Source organism: Grampus griseus (genome assembly GCF_964374135.1).
Source record: "Grampus griseus genome assembly, chromosome: 10".
In the NCBI taxonomy this organism is placed as follows: domain Eukaryota; kingdom Metazoa; phylum Chordata; class Mammalia; order Artiodactyla; family Delphinidae; genus Grampus; species Grampus griseus.
In genome coordinates this window covers 48,734,320-48,757,707 of record NC_139004.1, presented here as the reverse complement: position 1 = coordinate 48,757,707, position 23,388 = coordinate 48,734,320, and the positions used below count along the sequence as shown (strand labels likewise).

Sequence of the window (23,388 nt, the reverse complement as noted above, 5' to 3'; positions counted from 1 at the left end):
GCCTCTCTCCATCAAGGTACCACCATAATACAGGCCCCCATGCTCTCACAACCAAATTACCAAGTAGCCTGCCCGCTGACTCTCTTGACTCCACGGTCTCTCCTGCTCACTCACCCACACTGCACTGCTGTGAGTTTCCTCAAATGTTTGAACCTCTTCCCCAGGTTGCTTAGCCTGGGTACACAGCCTCCTCATCTGCTGTGGCTCAACTTCCCCCCATCACACTCCACTCCAGCTACTTCAACCAACACCAGGGCCCAGATGCTCTCTTTTCTTCTCTGCTTAAGCTTTGGTTTTTGTTTTTATGTGCGTGGAATGCCCTTTCCCCTACCCCTGCCCCCAGGGAGAGGGAGGTATGGAGAGGGAGGTATAGAGAGGGAGCCAGAGCTAGAACTGGAGATGGATGTGCAGACACACAAGTTGATGAGCACAGAACATGAGTGAGAAGGACACCCACCGAAACCATTCATGGGGACCTCTAAGGAATGGGGCTCCAGGGGGGATGTTAAGGAAGTGGTACTGCAGGATGTACCTTTTACTTTTGTATAGTTTAGATTTTTCTAGAGTGAATACGTTTAACTTACCTCTATATATTTTAAATTACATTTTCCCATCCTCACCTCCAGAGATACTGATTCAGTGGGGAAGGGTCCAGGATTCTAATCTTCCAAAGACCCTTCACAGACTCTGTTACTCAGTTAGGGAACTGTAGCTGAAAAGATTGTTTCCAGTGTAATAAGGCAATTGACATTTTTGTTTTTTAAGAAAAGCTCCAACTCTATTACACAACCATTTTTTATTATTTCCTTTTATTTTACAGTAGCTTCTTTCTACTACAAATTCACATTCTCTAAGTATATTAGATTTGAAATATCTGTAAGAATTATAATAGCATTGGCAGTCATTTTAACAGTTAGCCACATTTGAACAAAGGGCCTAAATAATCATTGTAAAGCATGTATTTGTGAAGTAGGTTTCATAAGCCATTTTAAAATTAAGGCAAACAAGAAAAAAACCCTACAAATACAAATATCAGGGTTTCTCAGATTCTAAATTTATAACACTAACTTAATTACCATTTGATTGACTCTCAAAACAATGGATATTTTCAAAACACGAAGTAGAAAGTTATTAGAAATAACAACTTCAGTATAATGTATACCTATTTCACTAAACATTTTTAAGTTTTGACTTTGGGAAAATGTAAAGATGTAAATGTTTTTATAATTAACTTTTGAAAATATCTGTAATGCCCTAAAATGCAGACATCAACGCATCTATTTCTTTAAACTTGTTAGTTATATTTTCAATACATTCTCCAGCTTTTAATCTTAGCCCATCAATTACAAGATAGTCCTCGTCACAGTGGTTCTCAAGCGAGCTGCCAACAGGAGCTTCAGGGCCACATTTCGATAACTGTAAAAATAATCATACAAGTCATCAAATTTACTTGAAGACCAGGCTTAATTATTTGAACAAAACATAAAGTTGTCAGTAACTCCTTAAGAAGGTGTTCCATTTGCTGGTGGTCAAATAATGATCCCCACATAAAGTATAACGTACAGTAAGTGTGTGAGTGTAAAAATAACATAGTATTTGGTCCTGTCTCTACTCTCCAACATCACACATTTTTAGTTAGTTTTAATTTTATGCTTTGGCAAAATGTGGTCATTAAAATTAAACTTCTGAGAGTTTTCTATATTTGTTTATTTTAAAAATGATTACTATGGGGAATACAAGTTAAAACTGTTTTAGTCACACTTTTCTGTTCTCATTTTCTCATAAGCATCTGCATTCCTTATGAACAGTGAGAGTGTGTGCTAGCTTAGTGGGAAAGAACACAGGTAAAAACAATGCAAACACACACACACACACACACACACACGAGATTTACAACTTCAAGGGTCATTAAAGGCAGAGGTAACTTCCCACACAATGAAAGAAAAAAAATACATGCAGTTTATGGGACTTCCCTGGTGGTGCAGTGGTTAAGAATCCGTCTGCCAATGCAGGGGACACAGGTTCGAGCCCTGCTCTGGGAAGATCCCACATGCCGCAGGGCAACTAAGCCCATGCGCCACAACTACTCAGCCTGCACTCTAGAGCCCATGAGCCACAACTACTGAGCCCATGTGCCGCAACTACTGAAGCCTGTACACCTAGGGCCTGTGCTCCGCAACAAGAGAAGCCACTGCAATGAGAAGCCTCTGCACTGCAACGAAGAGCTCGCTGCAACCAGAGAAAGCCCACGTGCAGCAACAAAGCCCTGACACAGCCAAAAATAAATAAATAAATAAATTAAAAAAGAATACATGCAGTTTAGACAAGTGCTTCCATGTATCAAAAATGTACCTTTCATTACAATAATTATTAAAATAATTATTATTCAGTAAACTCTGTCTTATCTGTATATGGACTATCTAATTTGTGAATTATTCAGGTGGATTCTTATAATAATCTGAAATTAATTCCTTCCCATTTTTTTCCACGTCAGGTCATGTCAACTAGTGTTAATATTAGCTAAGAACATAATTAATTAGAAAGGTGACTCTACTGAGGAAAATAATCTCAACGACAAATAGAAATGGATTTTGATTATCCATGTGTGTATGCTTTTTGTTCATGTTGCTACTCTCAATTCATTGGTATAAATGCTTGAGAGTAATCCACCTGAAACCTCATACATGAAATGAATGATGAAAACATCATCAAATTTACAACTTTGAAAATAGCTCAAACACTATCTGCCCAGAGAATAAACATGCTCAGAACTTTAAAATTATCAGATGGCTCCTTTTGATGTGTTAGTTTGTAAAGGCCATTTTCTCCTAAAAACAAAACACATCTTCAGTGTTAAGTGGTATTACCTTTGGAAGATATATTAATTTTTCCTACTAACAAAAAAAAGAAATCCCTTAGGTGATCATTTTTTTATTTTTAAGCTGTAAATTGCTCCAGCTTTGACAGTTGGTCTCATTGCTATTCTCCTTATTCAAAAGTGAACAAGGCCCTAAGTACCCTGAACCTGCCATGAATTCCAGACTTGTAAAGCTCAGTGTGGAGAGAAGCTTATGAACCAGTCAGCAGGTGGCACTCACCTGCCTACTACCAGCAAGTTAAAATGGTTAAATTTTATAATTTCTAAATGACTTTGAAAGCATAAAATATTACAAGAATCTAAAACAAAGAGCAAGCTCCTGGCTGGTGATGTATAAAAACTATGTATTTTACCTTAAGAAATAAAAATCAGAAGTAATTTTCTGTTCTATGAAGTTACTAGTTATAATGGCAAAATAGAAGCCAATTCTGTGGCTGTAAAAGCTCCAGGACATTTCTATAAAAATCAACCTGGCTGTATTTTTTTTTTTTTTTTTGCGGTGCGCAGGGCTCTTACTGTTGTGGCCTCTCCCGTTGCAGAGCACAGGCTCAAGACGCGCAGGCTCAGCGACCATGGCTCACGGGCCCAGCCGCTCCGCGGCATGTGGGATCTTCCCAGACCGGGTCACGAACCCGTGTCCCCTGCATCGGCAGGCAGACTCTCAACCATTGTGCCACCAGGGAAGCCCCTGGCTGTATTTTTGAAAAGACAAACTGATAAGACTGAAAAAAAAGAAAAACCACTGCAAAAATCCATATGGTGCTCAAACAGAACACACATTTGCTAGAAAAGAATAATTTGTATATTAACTACATGTATACAACATATATATCACCAATCTATAGCTCTTGTTCTACAAAGGGTAGGATCTATATAGAGACAACAAGTTTTTTGTTTTTTGTTTTTTGTTTTTTTTAAAAAGGAACTCTAATTGGAAAAATGGCATTCACAACCCATGAAAATTCAAGTACAGGTTGGTATCGCTGACCAAGAAAACATTTATGTTTTTCAGCTCAGCAAGTGTTTTTATCATTAATTTTATTTTCCTTGACATTTTGATCTCAACTGTAAATTCTGTATATTTCTTGATTTCTAACTCAGTCAAGAAGGTATTTAAGAATCATCTTTATTCTTCTTGAAGTTCTGAATGAAATCAGCCAAAGTGGGTAAACAACCTTGTCCACTTACAAATCCACCTTTTCTGCATCTCAGAATAGACAGACTTGGGGATGGGTAGTTCCGCAAAGTGAGAATATGGGAAAAGAGACAAAGTGACAAATTCTTAGCTCATACTCTCTCCAGCGGCTGCCACTGACAATTCTCATCTGTAATAACAGCCAACCTTAGGTGTCAATTACTCTGCAAAGCACTTTTCCTGGTTTGCCTTGTTTCACCCTTGGCTAGGCAACCTTGCCAAGTCCCCCAAATCCTCACTGGCAGGACCAGGATGGGCACGTAGGCACTGTATCCTGAGCCTGTCTCCTATCCACTGCCCTCCTGACTCCAGGCACACTATATACCCAAATGAGGGAATGAGAGAAGGAATGAAACCTTAAGGTTCCAGGGCTCCCCACTGCTGTTTTTCTTCCTAACTACATAGGGAACAGCTGTACCACCTTGTGGAAGCGTCTGCCCCATGACTTATTTTTCTCACACCTGCCACGCTGCTGCTCTGTGTTAATGAGCTGGGCTTGTACCTCATTTTATTTGCACAGACATGGAGCTGATGTGCTGAGCAGTGTGTCAACCAACTCAAAATTTCTGTTTTCATATATAAATATTGAATACAGTAAGCACACATGGCCTTTCTCAGCCCAATATAGCTGACCAAAAGAAAAAGACAATTTAGTTAAGAATGGTGAAATAGAGTCCAGTGAAAAACCCCACCTCCAGGATGTTACTAATGAGGTTTGTCCCCATGGAGGTCAACCCTGTGCATGAACCAGGTAGAGCAGGTTTCCTGAGCGGCTCTTGTCCTGGCCCTTCTCCTGACTGTAAAGATGGGCACCCCCTCGATGACGGTGAGCCCCTCCATCTCTCTTCATTCCAGCCTTAAATATCTAAAATAAAAGAGCTCCTTGGCTCAAATATACTTTTTTCAAAGACTGATAGATGCATCTTGATTTCTCAACAGGCTACTAGTTTATTATTCACCTCATGATAATCAAGGGCTCAAGTTTCAGAAGTGAAAAGCATTTCCCATATAGTGAAAATGAAGATCCAGGAACAATTTCTGCTGTTTAAGGAGTCTGGAGTTGCTGTTTAGGCCTGATGGTCACTGTGGACCCTACCTTTTCTCCTGTATCTGTCTCCTCTCTGCGCTCCCCTTCGGACTCATCAGGGGCGGCTGTGGGCTCCCGCGCTTGCTCTAGCATTTGCTCCAGCTCTTTTAGTAAAAGTTCTGTCTCAGAGACAACTAAAGAAACAACGTTAATATAGTCAAAAATGTTATATCTTAATTAATTCAATCTAATTCATACTATTAACCACCCCCAAAGAGGACATTTTCTAAAGTTATGAGATTAAAAAATAAATACTTTGTATAATTTTCAGATCGGCCTCTGCTTGATGTGAAATTACTATGGATTTCCAGGTGAATCTTTTATATTGAATAATTATTCCTTGAAAAATGTAGGTTACATTCTTGCTATGTGTAGACTATAAAGTATCCCTGAAACATCAAAAGCTCACTAGAAGTTTGCATTTTTAAAATAAGGAGCCAAGGGCACCAAACTAAATTGTTATTTATAGACCGAGGGTCAGCAACTTTTTTTCTGTGAAGGACCAGAGAGTAAATATTTCAGCCTTTGTGGGCCAGATGGTCTCTGTCACAGCTACTCAATACTGCTGTTGGATGCAAACCATACACATACACTTAAACCAAATGAGAGTGGCTGTGTCCCAATAAAACTTTATTTACAATAACAGGCAGCAACTCGTGGACCGTGGGCCACAACTTGTCAATTCCTGCAATAAACTATTAAAGCTACTGTTTAAAAGGGGAAGCCATGTAATTAAGTGGCAAGGCTAAGTCCAGACTAGTCTATTCCTAATCAAAATATCAATGCATCTTAACTGCCTAATCTGATTAAAAAAAAAAACCCACACACTTATAAAAATTGTGGTTTTTTGGTGCTACTGTGACAGAAATATGTAAGTATGTAAAAAATCTGGTAATTGATTGAACTTGCTGAGATAAAATAATATCCCCATCAAAGAAATAAACACCTATTATAACTCTACAGACTCAATCACTGATTAACAATATCAACTGAATTCCCGATTTAAATAAAACAAACATTTTCATTTGATACCAAGTCTTGTTGAAGTAAAGATAAGGGGAAGGAGACCCGGATGGCCTGCTTCTGCAAAACAGACTGATGGGGCCCCTGAGAAGTCTTCCAAGGGCAGCATGATTGAAAGAGAAAGGCCACGAACACACACCCCATCACCTTCCACTCTGGTTATACAAATCTGACACACCACCCCTATTATGGACTGCTCACTGGCAAGTAACCAAAAATCACACGAGGTAGAGCAGCTGAAAGTTCATGGAACCCAAGCAGGACACACCCTTCAGCGCTAAAATATTATCAATGAATATATCAAGGTGTTCCCAGCAATCATATTAATTTAATTGTGCATGATATACACATCCATTTGTGTGTGTGTGTGTTTACACACACAGGTATCCTTGTAAACTAAGCATGCTATAAGGTAAAAACAGAGATTATTAACGTGAGACGTTCCAGCTCAAAAGAATTCATATTTTATTACCATCTTCTTTTATTTAATCAACAAATGTTTATTGTGTGCCTACTAAGGGTCAGGGGCCCCAGAGAAGAGCCACAGACCAACGAGCCTTCCTGGTCATCATCTCCATCTAGCCAGTCTTAGGTTTTCTTTGTGGAAAACTCTCACAAACAGTTTGAAAGAAGCTTTCTGATAAGCCATTCCATACCTCAGAACCAGTTCCTATGTTTAAAGACAAACAAACAAAAACCGTAACTGACATGTTAGTTGTAAGCACACAGATCTGTGTTAACTGCCAAAGCCTAAGAACACAGAGGATAAGCTATTACATTCTAGAACAATGATATTCAAAATCTAGGGGCACAAGGATCACCTGGAGACTTTATTAAAAAATATGAATGCAACACCATATCTACTGAATCAGAATTTTCTGTAGGAAAGTACATTTTCACTGAATCAGTTTTGTTAATGAGATTAACCTCTCTTTATGACAGATTTCTTACTTAGTAACCTGTCACTTAATAACAACTGTGTGGCTATCTTCACACCAATTCCCCAGTCCCACTCACAGATGTTGGGTTTTCCTACTTTACATTCTGAGTCTATGGAAATTGATAACTGACATTCAGTGCACTGCTGAGAAGGTGTATTTTGAGCTCTGCTGTAAAGGAAAAATGGCACACAAACTTCTTTTTATTTCTAAGGCTAGACTAAAATACAATCAATTTATGATAATGAATGTCATTGCCAAGCGCCATTGCAGGCTCTCTGTTTTCAAGTGATCTGGAAAAGTATGTACACTGCCTTTCGATCAAAGGGAAGACAAAGTAATGGATGACTTCATGAATCAACCAGGGTTCATAACACCAACTTGACTGATGTCAAATTCTACTTCCAGAGCAACAGGAGGCTTGCTTTTCTAAATGGGTATTCCTATACTGTAAACGCAGAGAGTGCAAAAATAATTCTCAGAAATTGCAGTTACTGTAATCTACAAACTAGGTTATCAAAATTGGTCAATGATCTCCTCCAAAGATAGAGAGAGAATGCACGCCTGTGCTAACTGCATGACCAATCAACTTCTATCAATCCTCATTATCCTGTAGTTTTCCTAACTTGCTTCAATTTGTTGAGTGATAGCTGCTCTATCATGCAGAGAAAGTGGAAAAAAAAAAAAAGAAAAGAAAAGGGAAGAAAAAAGTATCTCTCATACTGAAGTCCATATCTGGCTTTTAAAAATGACTTTTTATAAAATAAATCAGTGTTTTTTTCCATTCCTGATAAGAAATAACTTACTGTTTATCTCAATAAATCAGTCACTATTTTTAAAAATAAATTTATTTATATTTTATTTATTTTTCACTGTGTTGGGTCTTCGTTGCCACACGTGGGCTTTCTCTAGTTGCGGAGAGCGGGGGCTACTCTTTGTTGTGGTGTGCATGCTTCTTTTTTTTTAAACATCTCTATTGGAGTATAATTGCTTTACAATGGTGTGTTAGTTTCTGCTTTATAACAAAGTGAATTAGCTATACATATATATATATATCCCCATATCTCCCTCTTGAGTCTCCCTCCCACCCTCCCTATCCCACAGTGTGCATGCTTCTCATTGTCGTGGCTTCTCTTGTTGCGGAGCACAGGCTCTAGGGCCACGGGCTTCAGTAGTTGTGGCACGTGGGCTCAGCAGTTGTGGCTCGCGGCCTCTAGAGCACAGGTTCAGTAGTTGTGGTGCACAGGGTTACTTGCTCCGCAGCATGTGGGATCTTCCCAGACCAGGGATCGAACCGGTGTCCCCTGCGTTGGCAGGCGGATTCTTAACCACTGCGCCACCAGGGAAGTCCAATCAGTCACTATTTTAAAAGCCTTCAAATGTATATTTATGAAGTTTTCTTTACTCTCTATTTCTCTATTAAATGTCTAAAGAAGCTATTTCCTCCCTTATATAACGAGGCCACTGGCTGGGTTATTTCAAACCTGGCACTGAAAAATAGCATCTTAAATAAACTTTCAGGGCCATTTCAATGTTGAAATTTTGAAGTCATTCTTACAGAAAAGGAGGGTGAAGAGGAGGAAAAAGCACTTGGTTTTGTTTTATTTTCAAGTAACCACAAACCCTCCTCTGCGTGTTCATGATTTAAACGTAGAGATGAGTGAAATACAGGCTGAAGTGGAATGAAGAAGAGGACACCTTTCTGGGACACAAACAGAAACAGGAGGCACAAAGGCCGAGAGGTTAAAGGTGACTCCAAACCAAGAGCAGGTGGGCAAAGTTTGCCTTGAATAGCGAGACAGCACCCTTCTCCCCGTTAGCCTTTTATACCCCAGACCCAGGCCTCAAGCTTTCATCTCCTACTCGGGCTCAGCCACCATCCAGACCTTTCCTATATTAGCCATTCTCTGCCATGCTCACCTATCTCAGACAGCTAATGAACACATCCTTTGCTAACTTATTAATTAATGTTAGTAGATTATTAGTTAATCCAGGGTACTATGTCAATCTTTTATCTATAAAAAGTTTAATACACTGTCTACTTCCCAAAAAGAAATGAGGTATTTACCAACAGAAAACACTGATACAATAAAACAAATGACAAAAACTGAAAGACTGAAAATAAAAGAAGTCAAAATCAATTCATTAAGGAAGATACGAAAGGCATTACATTTAAAAAATGCTTAGACCAACTACCAGTGCTGTAAAGAAAAACCATAAATTTAGCTTTAAGCTTCTGGTACTCAAAGCAACCAAGGAAATTGTTGCAAACTTTGATTAATTTTAAGACACTATGTGACCTTAGAAAAGTCACGTAACCTATTAAGTACCTCAGTTTCTCCACTGACAGAATGAGCGTTAAAATAATATCTACCTTATCTATCTCATATAGATCTTGTGAGGGTTAAATAAATTGATATATATGAAATGTTTAGAAAAGTGAGGACACATACTAACTGCTACAGGTGTTATCATTATTGTAGTATTATTTCATCATCAATGGATTATTTTTTTTTTGGTCCCTAAACACTGAAAAAAAAATATAATACAAGATATTTCGGGTGGCAATTCTCCAAAAAAATACAGACATGCTCCACAAATAGCTATTTCTTAGATTAAATCTCTTTTTATAACCACTTTTTAAAATTGAAGTATAGTTAATTTACAATGTTGTGTTAGTTTCAGGTGTACAGCAAAATGATATATATATATGTGTATATATATTCTTTCCCAGATTCTTTTCCATTATAGGTTATTACAAGATATTAAATATAGTTTCCTATGCTATACAGCAGGCCCTTGTTGGTTACCTATTTTACATATATAGTAGTGTGTATATGTTAATCCCAAATTCCTAATTTATCTCTCCCTCCCGGCATTAGATTAAATCTTTATACAGCCATGAATATACAGTTTAATTTATTTAATGATTCCTCAATTTTTTCTATTATTTTCCAGAAATAGTCCTCTCTTTGTCGGATAAGAGGGCTTCTACTGCATCTCTTTATTACAGATGAAGAAACTGATACTTGGAAAGGTAAAGTAGATCCACTTAATTGACTCTCCCTGGGATCTCTAACTAAGGGAAAGAGAGAAGCAACTGTAGAGCATAAAACCCATAATGGAATATCACAGCTGGGGCAGTAGACTAACAGGAGACACATTAGCACCTGGGAGCATAAGGAAAGAGGGTCCAAAAGTGGGGTGGAGACTCAAGAATCTGACGGTATAATTTTCCTCTGTTGCTCGATCTAGGACTGATCCTACCTTAAGCTAAGAAGAAATGAGAGATCTCAGAGGCCTGCATCAAGGGATCCACAGAAATATGGGTAGTGGGTAAAAAATTTGAGGAGGGTACAAACTACTGAAAAAGAACTACTCTTTCAGGAAGTAGTCAGCTCTTACAAAGAACACAGAAGACTAGATGTTTCTGTTCTTTAGTTCAAATGGGATTGAGGAGTGGAACACTGATCAGGTAAACTATTTTAACAATTAACTACTGAGACTTTCAGAGCCATACAGAACATGAGACTACTGACAGGGCTTCCCTTTAGTGGAAGACTACTGAGATGTGTTCACTCATTTACATGGAAGAGTCATTTCCAGTCAGTGGATTCCTGGCAGGCATGAATTTCTTCTGTAGGATCCTGTGCTAGTTGGAGAGGAGAAGGATCCAGCTGTACTATCAGGGTCACCTGGTGGTAACTCAGCCTAGGTCTAAAATGACTTTTGATATTTCTACAGGAATATCTGAACTGATCATGTGAGGCAAAGGAACAAAATAACCAAAAAAGAAAAAAAGCACCTTAAATAGCGGGAAAGCAGTAGCAGAATAAGTTTAAGAAGAGATAGAAACAACAGAATTTTGTAGTGGTTTAGGAGAGGAGCCAAAGAAATTTCTTTTTAAAAAATAACTACCTCGGGCTTCCCTGGTGGTGCAGTGGTTGAGAGTCCGCCTGCCGATGTGGGGGACACGGGTTCGTGCCCCGGTCTGGGAAGATCCCACATGCCGCGGAGCAGCTAGGCCCGTGAGCCATGGCCACTGAGCCTGCGCGTCCGGAGCCTGTGTTCCGCAACAGGAGAGACCACAATAGTGAGAGCCCCGCGTACCGCGCAAAAAAAAAAAAAAACCTACCTCGTCCTTCCTCTGCCTGCTTTCCTTTCTTTTACTGAGACTGAAAACAAATGGCGTATTTAGCCAATGGAAATGAGAGCCCCGTAGGGTCTTGGAGTGGCTTCAAGGAGAGGGAGTGTGGCACAATGACTTCTCTGGGTTTAACTGGCTTTGAAACCTCTTTGTATGGCTGCCAAAGTTCCACCTAGCAAACAAGCATGTGCCTGCTTTTCAAGACCAACGAAAATGTAGGAAAAGTAAAGTGCTTTTGAAAGTGAAGACCTTCTCCCTGCAGGCGACATTCTCCCTACTGTGGTCTAACTCCAATGGCAATTAATTCAGCTGGAAGCCCTAGGCTGCTGCTTTTCTTCCTTCTCCCCCTTTGGCACCCCTAGGACCCCAATAAATGTGGAATAGATAAGTCTGGATTGAAGCGTATTGATGCTGGTATTTCCTTCCACAACTGCTGATGCTTTATTTTAAAAAATTAAATATATGACAAAGCCAGAGAAAATTTAATTCGAGGGAATAGAAACCTGAAGACAACTGAAAATCCCTAGTATGTAAATCAATACCAAAAACCCACTAATGTTTCTCATATATGTATACATGTACATTTTTTTTTCTTCAAAGGAATACAATTATATGTGGTGAAATTAAATACAGGTAAAAGAACTAAAAGCAGGACAGGCCTTCACATACCCATGTTTTCCTTTGATAAGGCATCATCTGAACAAACATTTTCAAAAGATGATTTTAAAATAGCTTTCCTAGAAAAAGAATTTGACAGATTTATTTTCAAAAGATCAGGCATGTATATTTAAATAACTGTTCATGCATATTCATTGGTAACTGTAAATTATGAGTATATATTTCCTAACTTGGGGTACTTTTTCTTTGTTGTTGTACACAGTAAGGCAGTGAAAAACAAAATAATACTGATCTGAGCTCTCACTAGGTGAAAACCACTAGTAATCTACCCAGCACCTTACACAGCCTTTTTCGTGTAATCCTCCCTCCAAAAACCTACCAACTGTTACTCAGAGGAACTAAGAAATTTGACAACATAGGAAAATGGTTGAACGTGACAGTACTAAATTCTGTCAGACTGCAAAATCCATGCTTTTCCCACTACACCATGTTGCTGATTTAGAGTCAGAAAACATCTGTTCAAACGCATTTTCTCTAACCAGATCTTGAGAAAGTCACTTAAATTCTTTAAGGCACAAATTCTTCATCTTTTAGGTGGAGATAATTATGATATACCCCTATCTATTTGATGAGGTTACTGTGAAGTGTCAAGATTAGGAAGTGGAAGTCCTTTTTAAAAATTTAATTATTCATCTTCTAAAAAAGGACAAAGAAGAGAAGGACTGTCATATTAGGCCAGTCTTTGTCTTTGAGTAGGACTCCTTTTCACATAACACTGATTACTATTCATTAAAAAAATAAATAACCTGTATGGCTGGTTCAGTGATAAACACTAAAACTTGTCATCAGTGACTTATTATAAAGGCTTATTTCTGGTTTGCATTACCTATTTTTAAACTAAAAACCTGCTTCTTATCTGGTTGCTCACATGATATTAATCTTTGAAACTTATAGTTCAACACATTTGTACTAACATAAAACTTTCTCCATAATTCTAAGCCTACTACTTATCATTTTATTAATTCTTTTAGAAAATTTAAAACGTATTTCCCTAGAGAAACAAAATTAAGAACCAGGGGGAAATGTCATATAAAAATTAAACCCAATATATATATATATTTCAATTTTATCATAATAGTTTTTAATTTAAAAAAGCATACCTTTTCCTAAATTTAGGCTTTTTCTTTTGAGTATTATTTTTGGAAACTTGCATCTGTAAAGTAACAACACAAAAAGATCAGTTAGTTCATATGGGATACGATGAGTTCAGCATAATAATGGATCCTATATGGTCTGAGTAAGTTAGCCCAGAAGAAAAACTCTGGTCCCCAGCCCTAAACAACATATGTAATTCTAAGTCAGCCACTTCATCATCACTGCAATTCCACTGACCTGCTCAACTTCTAGGAATGGTCGACTCATCCAGTACAAATGCCTACCCCCTATATCCACTCTCCCTTCCTCACCTTCCACAAATACACAAAAATACTAAGTAAAACTACTTTTATATTTTCATTCATATATGATCTTTAAAGAAAGAAAAAGAAATACTCAGATGCCAGAAACATGTGGAATGCAAAGCTATACAGGTGGGAACTGACATGGTGAAGACCCACAGAGAATTTATACCAGAAAAGGGCCAAAAGGGCTTGGGACTGGGGTTTTAATGTCTAAGCAAGGACAAGATGAAGGATGTGGAGGAACTGGAACACTCGTACATTGCTGGTGGGAATGTGAAATGGTGGAGCCATTTTGGAATACTGTTTGACAGTTCCTCAATATGTTAAATGTAGAGTTACCCCATGATGCAGCAATTTCACTTCTAGGTATATGTCCAAGAGAAATGAAAACATACGTCCATGTAAAAAATTATATTTGGTCATAATTATGAAACTATGAATGTGCATAACAGCATTATTCATAATAGCCAAAAAAGTAGAAACAACCCAAATATCCATCAATGGATAGATATGTGATATATCCATGTAATGAAATATTACTCAGCCTTTAAAAATAGTGAAGTACTGACACATACTACAACGTGGATGAATCTTGAAATCATTACGGTAAGTGAAAAGTTGAAAAAAAGTCAGACACAAAACGCCACGTTGTATGATTTCATTTATCTGAAATGTCCAGAAAAGGCAAATCCATAGAGACAGAAGTAGATTAGTGATTGCCAGGGACTGAGGGGATGTAGAAATGGGCAGCGATTCCTAATGAATATCAGGTTCTCTTTTGGTGGTATGAAAAAGTGTTCTGAAATTAGATAGTGGTATTGGTTGACAACTGTGAATATACTAAGAAACACTGGATTTTACAATTTAAAGGACTGACTAAGTTATATCTCAATGAAGGTAAAAAATTTTTTTAATGCAGTGACATGGAAAAATTGAAAGTAAGGAGATACAATATATCAATGATTATTAACAAAGGGAATACTGCTACAGTATTACTGGTAGAAAAAAGCAGATATTAAGGCAAAAAGCATAATCAGAGATAAAAAGGTTATTACTTAATGCTAAAAGAAACAATCTACCCCCAAAATATAATAGTCCTGAACCTGTATATACCAAAATCTTAGCCTTAAAATATACAGAGAAACAGAATTACAAGTAGAAACTGATGAATTTACAGTTAAAAGGGGATATTTTAATTTACTTCTCATAAAAAATTATATCCTAATAATCACTCAGGGGAAGTTTGTATGAAACATTCAGGGAATTCATATTATTATGATGCTAAAGAGTAAGTGATCTTCTTTTTGTGATCTTCAACCTCAAGGTAATATTCAAATAGTTTTTCCAGGACTGTTATATATCTATATGGTAAAAAATACGTATAGAAATACTGTTGTCTAAATCATTGAACTATATCTCCAAAGACAATGTAATGCTATTATTTCTATCTTGTTATTAAGGATCAGCTTATATTACATGCATACTTGAGTATGAATTGAAAGGCTGGTCACAAGTGGAAATGAAATTCAGGTAACAAAGTGAAAACTGCTTTATAGGTACTAATAGAAAGAAATACTGCTAGACGACTACCATAAATTACAGTGAGTTGTGCTGGTCATAATAAATTCCTTTTCTCCTTTGTTAAATACTGCATAGCAGCCAAAATGGACTAGTCAGTATTTGCCAAACGCCCTGTGCTTTCCTGCTCCAGGCTTTGACAACGTATGATGGATGGAGAAGGGCACTGCATCTGGAAGGAGAGGGTCTGGATCTGGATGCTGACTCTGGCACCTACAAGTGGGATCACCTTTGGTAAGTCACTGACTACTGTAACATCCAGCAAGAGCCTGGCGTAAGGTAGACACGTAATAAATATTTTCTGACTAAATGACCATTCTGCATTTCAGGGTCTTCTTTAGTTAAATAATGCTAAAAAAATAACTACCTCAAGGCATTTGAGGGAAGATTAATTACACAACATGCCAGGAAGTATCCAACAGTGTTTGGCAATTAGTTGATGTTCAGTCACTGTTTCATTGTTATACTAGTCCACCAGGTCAGTGTCAGAACTCTACCTTTTTCTTAGACCATACGACAGAGGGAACTTGGCACTTTGATATGGCTGGACTTTGGTAGTGTATTAGTTTCCCAAATCTGCCATAACAAATTACCACAGATTTGGTAAAGCATCAGAAAATTATTGTCTTACAGTTCTGAAGGATAGATGTCTGTCTCATAAGAACACTTATCGTTGGATTGAGGGCCCATATTATCCAGGATGAGCTCATCTCAAAATCCTCATCCAAAGGATTTGCAAAGATCCTTATTTCAAATAAGGTCACATTCTGAGGTTCCTGGTGGACGTATCTTTCGGAGGCTACTATCCAACCCAGTACAAGTAGACACTGAAGATTACTTTATCTAATCTATCTCTTCCCCTTCTCTTCCTGTGTTGCACAGCTGATTCTCCTATGTTGTCCAGTCCAATGCTATTCAGAACAAGAGCCACAACATGACACAATCAGCAACATCTGAGAGCTTGTTAGAAATGCAAATACTCATGCCCATCCCATGCATACCAAATCAGAAACTCTGTGGGTGGGGCCTGGAATCTGTACTTAAATAAGCTCTTCAGGTGACTCTACAGTTTTCCAGGCACTGATCTAGCCCACACCCATCCACACAAATATATTGCTATACAAGTGTCACTGATTTTAAAGAAAACAAAGCAAGTATTAATTCTTTTCTTGGACATAAAAACAAAGAGGTGTATGTATAGACAGCATATGCCATTTACTGAAAAAAAATAATTAGCATTGTGGACTAGAATGGCAAATGAGAGAACTGCCTTTTACTGCAAAGGACAGAAAATGTGTAAGAATTGTGTTTATATCAGATTAATATAATCTGCATAAACTGACTTGATATTGCCCATTTCCTTAAGCCACTATTCATCTAAATTAAAAACCTTTTTTTGGCTCACACCAAGGAGTACTTCCCAGAACTTCTGCTGCCAGTGTCCTTGTCCCCACGGTGAGCCACAGCCACCCCCCGCCTCTGCAGGAGACCCTCCAACACTAGCAGAGACCCCTGATGTTGGGGAGCAGTTGAGGTCCCAGACCAGTCACTGATGGTGACCACACGAAGACAAGTTCTGGAGACTAGGAAGTCCAAGATTAAAGTGCCAACCAGAGCTTTGGGGGAAGATGGCGTAAGAGTAAGACGCGAACATCACCTTCCTCCCCACAGATACACCAGAAATACATCTACACGTGGAACAACTCCTACAGAACACCTACTGAACGCTGGAGAAAACCTCAGACCTCCCAAAAGGCAAGAAAGTCCCCACGTACCTGGGTAGGGCAAAAGAAAAAAGAATAAACAGAGACAAAAGAATAGGGACAGGACCTGCACCAGTGGGAGGGAGCTGTGAAGGAGGAAAAGTTTCCACACATTAGGAAGCCCCTTCGCGGGCGGAGACTGCGGGTGGCGGAGGGGAAAAGCATCGGAGCCGCGAAGAAGAGCACAGCAACAGGGGTGCGGAGGGCAAAGCAGAGAGATTCCTGCACAGAGGATCAGTGCCGACCGGCACTCACCAGCCTGAGAGGCTTGTCTGCTTACCCGCTGGGGTGGACGGGGCTTTGGTCGGAGTGCCGGGAGAGGACTGGGGTTGGCAGCGTGAACACAGCCTGCAGGGGGTTAGTGCACCACGGCTAGCCGGGAGGGAGTCCGGCGGAAAAAGTCTGGACCTGACGAAGAAGGAAGAAGCAAGACTTTTTATTCCCTCTTTTGTTTCCTGGTGCGCGAGGAGAGGGGATTAAGAGCGCTGCTTAAAGGAGCTGCAGAGACGGGCACGAGCCGTGGCTAACAGCGCGGACCCGAGAGACGGGCATGAGACGCCAAGGCTGCTGCTGGCGCCACCAAGAAGCCTGTGTGCGAGCACAGGTCACTATCCACACCTCCCTTCCGGGGAGCCTGTGCAGCCTGCCACTGCCAGGGTCCCAGGATCCAGGGACAACTTCCCCGGGAGAACGCACGGCGTGCCTCAGGCTGGTGCAACGTCCCACTGGCCTCTGCCGCCACAGACTCGCCCCGCATCCGCACCCCTCCCACCCCATGGCCTGAGTGAGCCAGAGTCCCCGAAGCAGCTGCTCCTTTAACCACGTCCTGCCTGAGCGAAGAACAGACGCCCTCCGGCGACCTACAAACAGAGGCGTAGCCAAATCCAAAGCTGAGCCCCAGGAGCTGTGCGAACAAAGAAGAGAAAGGGAAATTTCTCCCAGCAGCCTCAGAAGCAGCGGATTGAAGCTCCACAATCAACTTGATGTACCCTGCAGCTGTGGAATACATGAATAGACAACGAATCATCCCAAATGGAGGAGGTGGGCTTTGAGAGCAAGATTTATTATTTTTTCCCCTTTTCCTCTTTTTGTGAGTATGTGTATGCGTCTCTGTGAGATTTTGTCCCTAGAGCTTTGCTTTCACCATTTGTCCTATGGTTCTTTCAGTCCGTTTTTTGTTGTTGTTTGTTTGTTTGTTTGTTTTGCTGTACGCGGGCCTCTCACTGTCGTGGCCTCTCCCCTTGCGGAGCACAGACTCCGGACGCGCAGGCTCAGTGGCCATGGCTCACCGGCCCAGCCACTCCGCGGCATGTGGGATCTTCCAGGACCTGGGCATGAACCCGTGTCCCCTGCATCGGCAGGCGGACTCTCAACCACTGCGCCACCAGGGAAGCACCCGTTTTTTTTTCTTTAAAAAATTTTTTTTCTTAATAATTATTTTTACTTTAATAACTTTATTTTATCTTATCTTCTTTCTTTCCTTCTTTCTTTCTTTCTACTTTTTCTCCCTTTTATTCTGAGCCATCTGGATGAAAGGCTCTTGGTGCTGCAGCCAAGAGCCAGTGCTGTGCCTCTAAGGTGGGAGACCCAACTTCAGGACACTGGTCCACAAGAGACCTCCCAGCTACACATAATATCAAACGGCAAAAATCTCCCAGAGATCTCCATCTCAACACCAAGACCCAGCTTCACTCAATGACCAGCAAGCTACAGTGCTGGACACCCTATGCCAAACTAGCAAGACAGGAACACAACCCCACCTAGTAGCAGAGATGCTGTCTAAAACCAAAATAAGTCCACAGACACCCCAAAACACACCACCAGACGTGGACCTTCCCACCAGAAAGACAAGATCCAGCCTCTTCCACCAGAACACAGGCACTAGTCCCCTCCACCAGGGACAGGCACCCAAAACAACGGGAACCATGAACAGCCTGCAAAAGGAGACCCCAAACACAGTAAGATAAGCAAAATGAAAAGACAGAAAAACACATAGCAGATGAAGGAGCAAGATAAAAACCCACCAGACCTAACAAATGAAGAGGAAATAGGCAGCCTACCTGAAAAACAATTCAGAATAATGATAGTAAAGATGATCCAAAATCTTGGAAATAGAATAGACAAAATGCAAGAAACATTTAACAAGGACCTAGAAGAACTAAAGACGAAACAAGCAATGATGAACAACACAATAAGTGAAATTAAAAATACTCTAGATGGGATCAATAGCAGAATAACTGAGGCAGAAGAACGGATAAGTGACCTGGAAGATAAAATAGTGGAAATAACTACTGCAGAGCAGAATAAAGAAAAAAGAATGAAAAGAACTGAGGACAGTCTCAGAGACCTCTGGGACAACATTAAATGCACCAACATTCGAATTATAGGGGTTCCAGAAGAAGAAGAGAAAAAGAAAGGGACTGAGAAAATACTTGAAGAGATTATAGTTGAAAACTTCCCTAATGGGAAAGGAAAGAGTTAATCAAGTCCAGGAAGCACAGAGAGTCCCATACAGGATAAATCCAAGGAGAAACACGCCAAGACACATATTAATCAAACTGTCAAAAATTAAATACAAAGAAAACATTTTAAAAGCAGCAAGGGGGGTTCCCCGGTGGCACAGTGGTTGGGAGTCTGCCTGCCGATGCAGGGGACATGGGTTCGTGCCCCAGTCCAGGAGGATCCCACATGCCATGGAGCGGCTGGGCCTGTGGGCCATGGCCACTGGGCCTGCGCGTCTGGAGCCTGTGCTCCATGGCAGGAGAGGCCACAGCGGTGGGAGGCCCGCATACCTCTTAAAAAAAAAAAAAAAAAAGCACCAAGGGAAAAACAACAAATAACACACAAAGGAATCCCCATAAGGTTAACAGCTGATCTTTCAGCAGAAACTCTGCAATCCAGAAGGGACTGGCAGGACATATTTAAAGTGATGAAGGAGAAAAACCTACAACCAAGATTACTCTACCCAACAAGGATCTCATTCAGAGTTGATGGAGAAATTAAAACCTTTATAGGCAAGCAAAAGCTGAGAGAGTTCAGCACCACCAAACCACCTTTACAACAAATGCTAAAGGATCTTCTCTAGGCAAGAAACACAAGAGAAGGAAAAGACCTACAATAACAAACCCAAAACAATTAAGAAAATGGGAAAAGGACCATACATATCAATAATTACCTTAAATGTAAATGGATTAAATGCTCCCACCAAAAGACACAGACTGGCTGAATGGATACAAAAACAAGACCCCTATATATGCTGTCTACAAGAGACCCACTTCAGACCTAGAGACACATACAGACTGAAAGTAAGGGGATGGAAAAAGATATTCCATGCAAATGGAAACCAAAAGAAAGCTGAAGGAGCAATTCTCATATCAGACAAAATAAACTTTAAAATAAAGACTATTAAAAGAGACAAAGAAGGACACTACATAATGATCAAGGGATTGATCCAAGAAGAAGATATAACAATTGTAAATATTTATGCACCCAACACAGGAGCAACTCAATACATAAGGCAAATACTAACAGCCATAAAAGGGGAAATCGACAGTAACACGTTCATGGTAGGGGGCTTTAACACCCCACTTTCACCCATGGACAGATCAACCAAAATGAAAATAAATAAGGGAACACAAGCTTTAAATGATACATTAAACAAGATGAACTTAATTGATATATATAGGACATTCCATCCAAAAACAATAGAATACACATTTTTCTCAAGTGCTCATGGAACATTCTACAGGATAGATCATATCTTGGGTTACAGATCAAGCCTTGGTAAATTTAAGAAAATTGAAATTGTATCAAGTATCTTTTCCGACCACAATGCTATGAGACTAGATATCAATTACAGGAAAAGATCTGTAAAAAATACAAACACATGGAGGCTAAACAATACACTACTTAATAACGAAGTGATCACTGAAGAAATCAAAGAGGAAATCAAAAAATACCTAGAAACAAATGACAATGGAGACACGATGACCCAAAACCTATGGGATGCAGCAAAAGCAGTTCTAAGAGGGAAGTTTATAGCAATACAATCCTACCTTCAGAAACAGGAAACATCTCAAATAAACAACCTAACCTTGCACCTAAAGCAATTAGAGAAAGAAGAACAAAAGAACCCCAAAGTTAGCAGAAGGAAAGAAATCATAAAGATCAGATCAGAAATAAATGAAAAAGAAATGAAGGAATCAACAGCAAAGATCAATAAAACTAAAAGCTGGTTCTTTGAGAAGATAAAGTAAATTGATAAACCATTAGCCAGACTCATCAAGAAAAAAAGGGAGAAGACTCAAATCAATAGAATTAGAAATGAAAAAGGAGAAGTAACAACTGACACTGCAGAAATACAAAAGATCATGAGAGATTACTACAAGCAACTCTATGCCAATAAAATGGACAACCTGGAAGAAATGGACAAATTCTTAGAAATGCACAACTGCCAAGACTGAATCAAGAAGAAATAGAAAATATGAACAGACCAATCACAAGCACTGATATTGAAACTGTGATTAAAAATCTTCCAACAAACAAAAGCCCAGGACCAGATGGCTTCACAGGCGAATTCTATCAAACATTTAGAGAAGAGCTAACACCTATCCTTCTCAAACTCTTCCAAAATATAGCAGAGGGAGGAACACTCCCAAACTCATTCTACAAGGCCACCATCCCTCTGACCAAAACCAGACAAGGATGTCACAAAGAAAGAAAACTACAGGCCAATATCACTGATGAACATAGATGCAAAAATCCTCAACAAAATCCTAGCAAACAGAATCCAACAGCACATTAAAAGGATCATACACCATGATCAAGTGGGGTTTATTCCAGGAATGCAAGGATTCTTTAATATACGCAAATCTATCAACGTGATACACCATATTAACAAATTGAAGGAGAAAAACCATATGATCATCTCAATAGATGCAGAAAAAGCTTTCGACAAAATTCAACACCCATTTATGATAAAAACCCTGCAGAAAGTAGGCACAGAGGGAACTTTCCTCAACATAATAAAGGCCATATATGACAAACCCACAGCCAACATCGTCCTCAGTGGTGAAAAACAGAAAGCATTTCCACTAAGATCAGGAACAAGACAAGGCTGCCCACTCTCACAACTCTTATTCAACATAGTTTTGGAAGTTTTAGCCACAGCAATCAGAGAAGAAAAGGAAATAAAAGGAATCCAAATCGGAAAAGAAGAAGTAAAACTGTCGTTGTTTGCAGATGACATGGTACTATACATAGAGAATCCTAAAGATGCTACCAGAAAACTACTAGAGTAATCAATGAATTTGGTAAGGTAGCAGGATACAAAAGTAATGCACAGAAATCTCTGGCATTCCTATACAGTAATGATGAAAAATCTGAAAGTGAAATCAAGAAAACACTCCCATTTACCACTGCAACAAAAAGAATAAAATATCTAGGAATAAACCTATGTAAGGAGACAAAAGACCTCTATGCAGAAAATTATAAGACACTGATAAAAGAAAGATGATACAAATAGAAGGAGAGATATACCATGTTCTTGGATTGGAAGAATCAACATTGTGAAAATGACTCTACTGCCCAAAGCCATCTACAGATTCAATGCAATCCCTATCAAACTACCACTGGCATTTTTCACAGAACTAGAACAAAAAATTTCACAATTTGTATGGAAACACAAAAGACCCCGAACAGCCAAAGCAATCTTGAGAGTGAAAAACGGACCTGGAGGAATCAGGCTCCCTGACTTCAGACTACACTGCAAAGCTACAGTAATCTAGACAGTTTGGTACTGGCACAAAAACAGAAATAGATCAGTGGAACAGGATAGAAAGCCCAGAGGTAAACCCATGCACATATGGTCACCTTATCTTTGATAAAGGAGGCAGGAATGTACCATGGAGAAAGGAGAGCCTCTTCAATAAGTGGTGCTGGAAAAACTGGACAGGTACATGTAAAAATATGAGATTAATCACTCCCTAACACCATACACAAAGATAAGCTCAAAATGGATTAAAGACCTAAATGTAAGGCCAGAAACTGTCAAACTCTTAGAGGAAAACATAGGCAGAAGACTCTATGACATAAATCACAGCAAGATCCTTTTTGACCCACCTCCTAGAGAAATGGAAATAAAAACAAAAATAAACAAACGGGACCTAATGAAACTTCAAAGCTTTTGCACAGCAAAGGAAACCAGAAACAAGACCAAAAGACAACCCTCAGAATGGGAGAAAATATTTGCAAATGAAGCAACTGACAAACGATTAATCTCCAAAATTTACAAGCAGCTCATGCAGCTCAATAACAAAAAAACAAACACCCCAATCCAAAAATGGGCAGATGACCTAAATAGACATTTCTACAAAGAAGATATACAGACTGCCAACAAACACATGAAAGAATGCTCAACATCATTAATCATTAGAGAAATGCAAATCAAAAGTACAATGAGATATCATCTCACACCAGTCAGAATGGCCATCATCAAAAAATCTAGAAACAATAAATGCTGGAGAGGGTGTGGAGAAAAGGGAACACTCTTGCACTGCTGGTGGGGATGTGAATTGGTACAGCCACTATGGAGAACAGTATGGAAGTTCCTTAAAAAACTACAAATAGAACTACCATATGACCCAGCAATCCCACTACTGGGCATATACCCTGAGGAAACCATAATTCAAAAAGAGTCATGT

General features: G+C 39.4%; 1 protein-coding gene across 1 annotated transcript in view; it reads right to left on the bottom strand.

Moving 5' to 3' along the window:
- Positions 1 to 798: 798 nt before the first annotated feature.
- ZCWPW2 (zinc finger CW-type and PWWP domain containing 2) overlaps positions 799 to 23,388 on the bottom strand; it is a 138,892-nt gene continuing 116,302 nt past the window's right edge. The window contains exons 6-9 of the mRNA XM_082663641.1: positions 13,047 to 13,099; positions 11,938 to 12,005; positions 5,170 to 5,294; positions 799 to 1,416 (exon numbers count right to left, since the gene is read on the bottom strand). Of these exons, the coding sequence (XP_082519767.1) occupies positions 1,255 to 1,416; positions 5,170 to 5,294; positions 11,938 to 12,005; positions 13,047 to 13,099 (408 nt within the window). The 3' untranslated portion in view covers positions 799 to 1,254. The remainder of the gene's footprint in view (positions 1,417 to 5,169; positions 5,295 to 11,937; positions 12,006 to 13,046; positions 13,100 to 23,388) is intronic.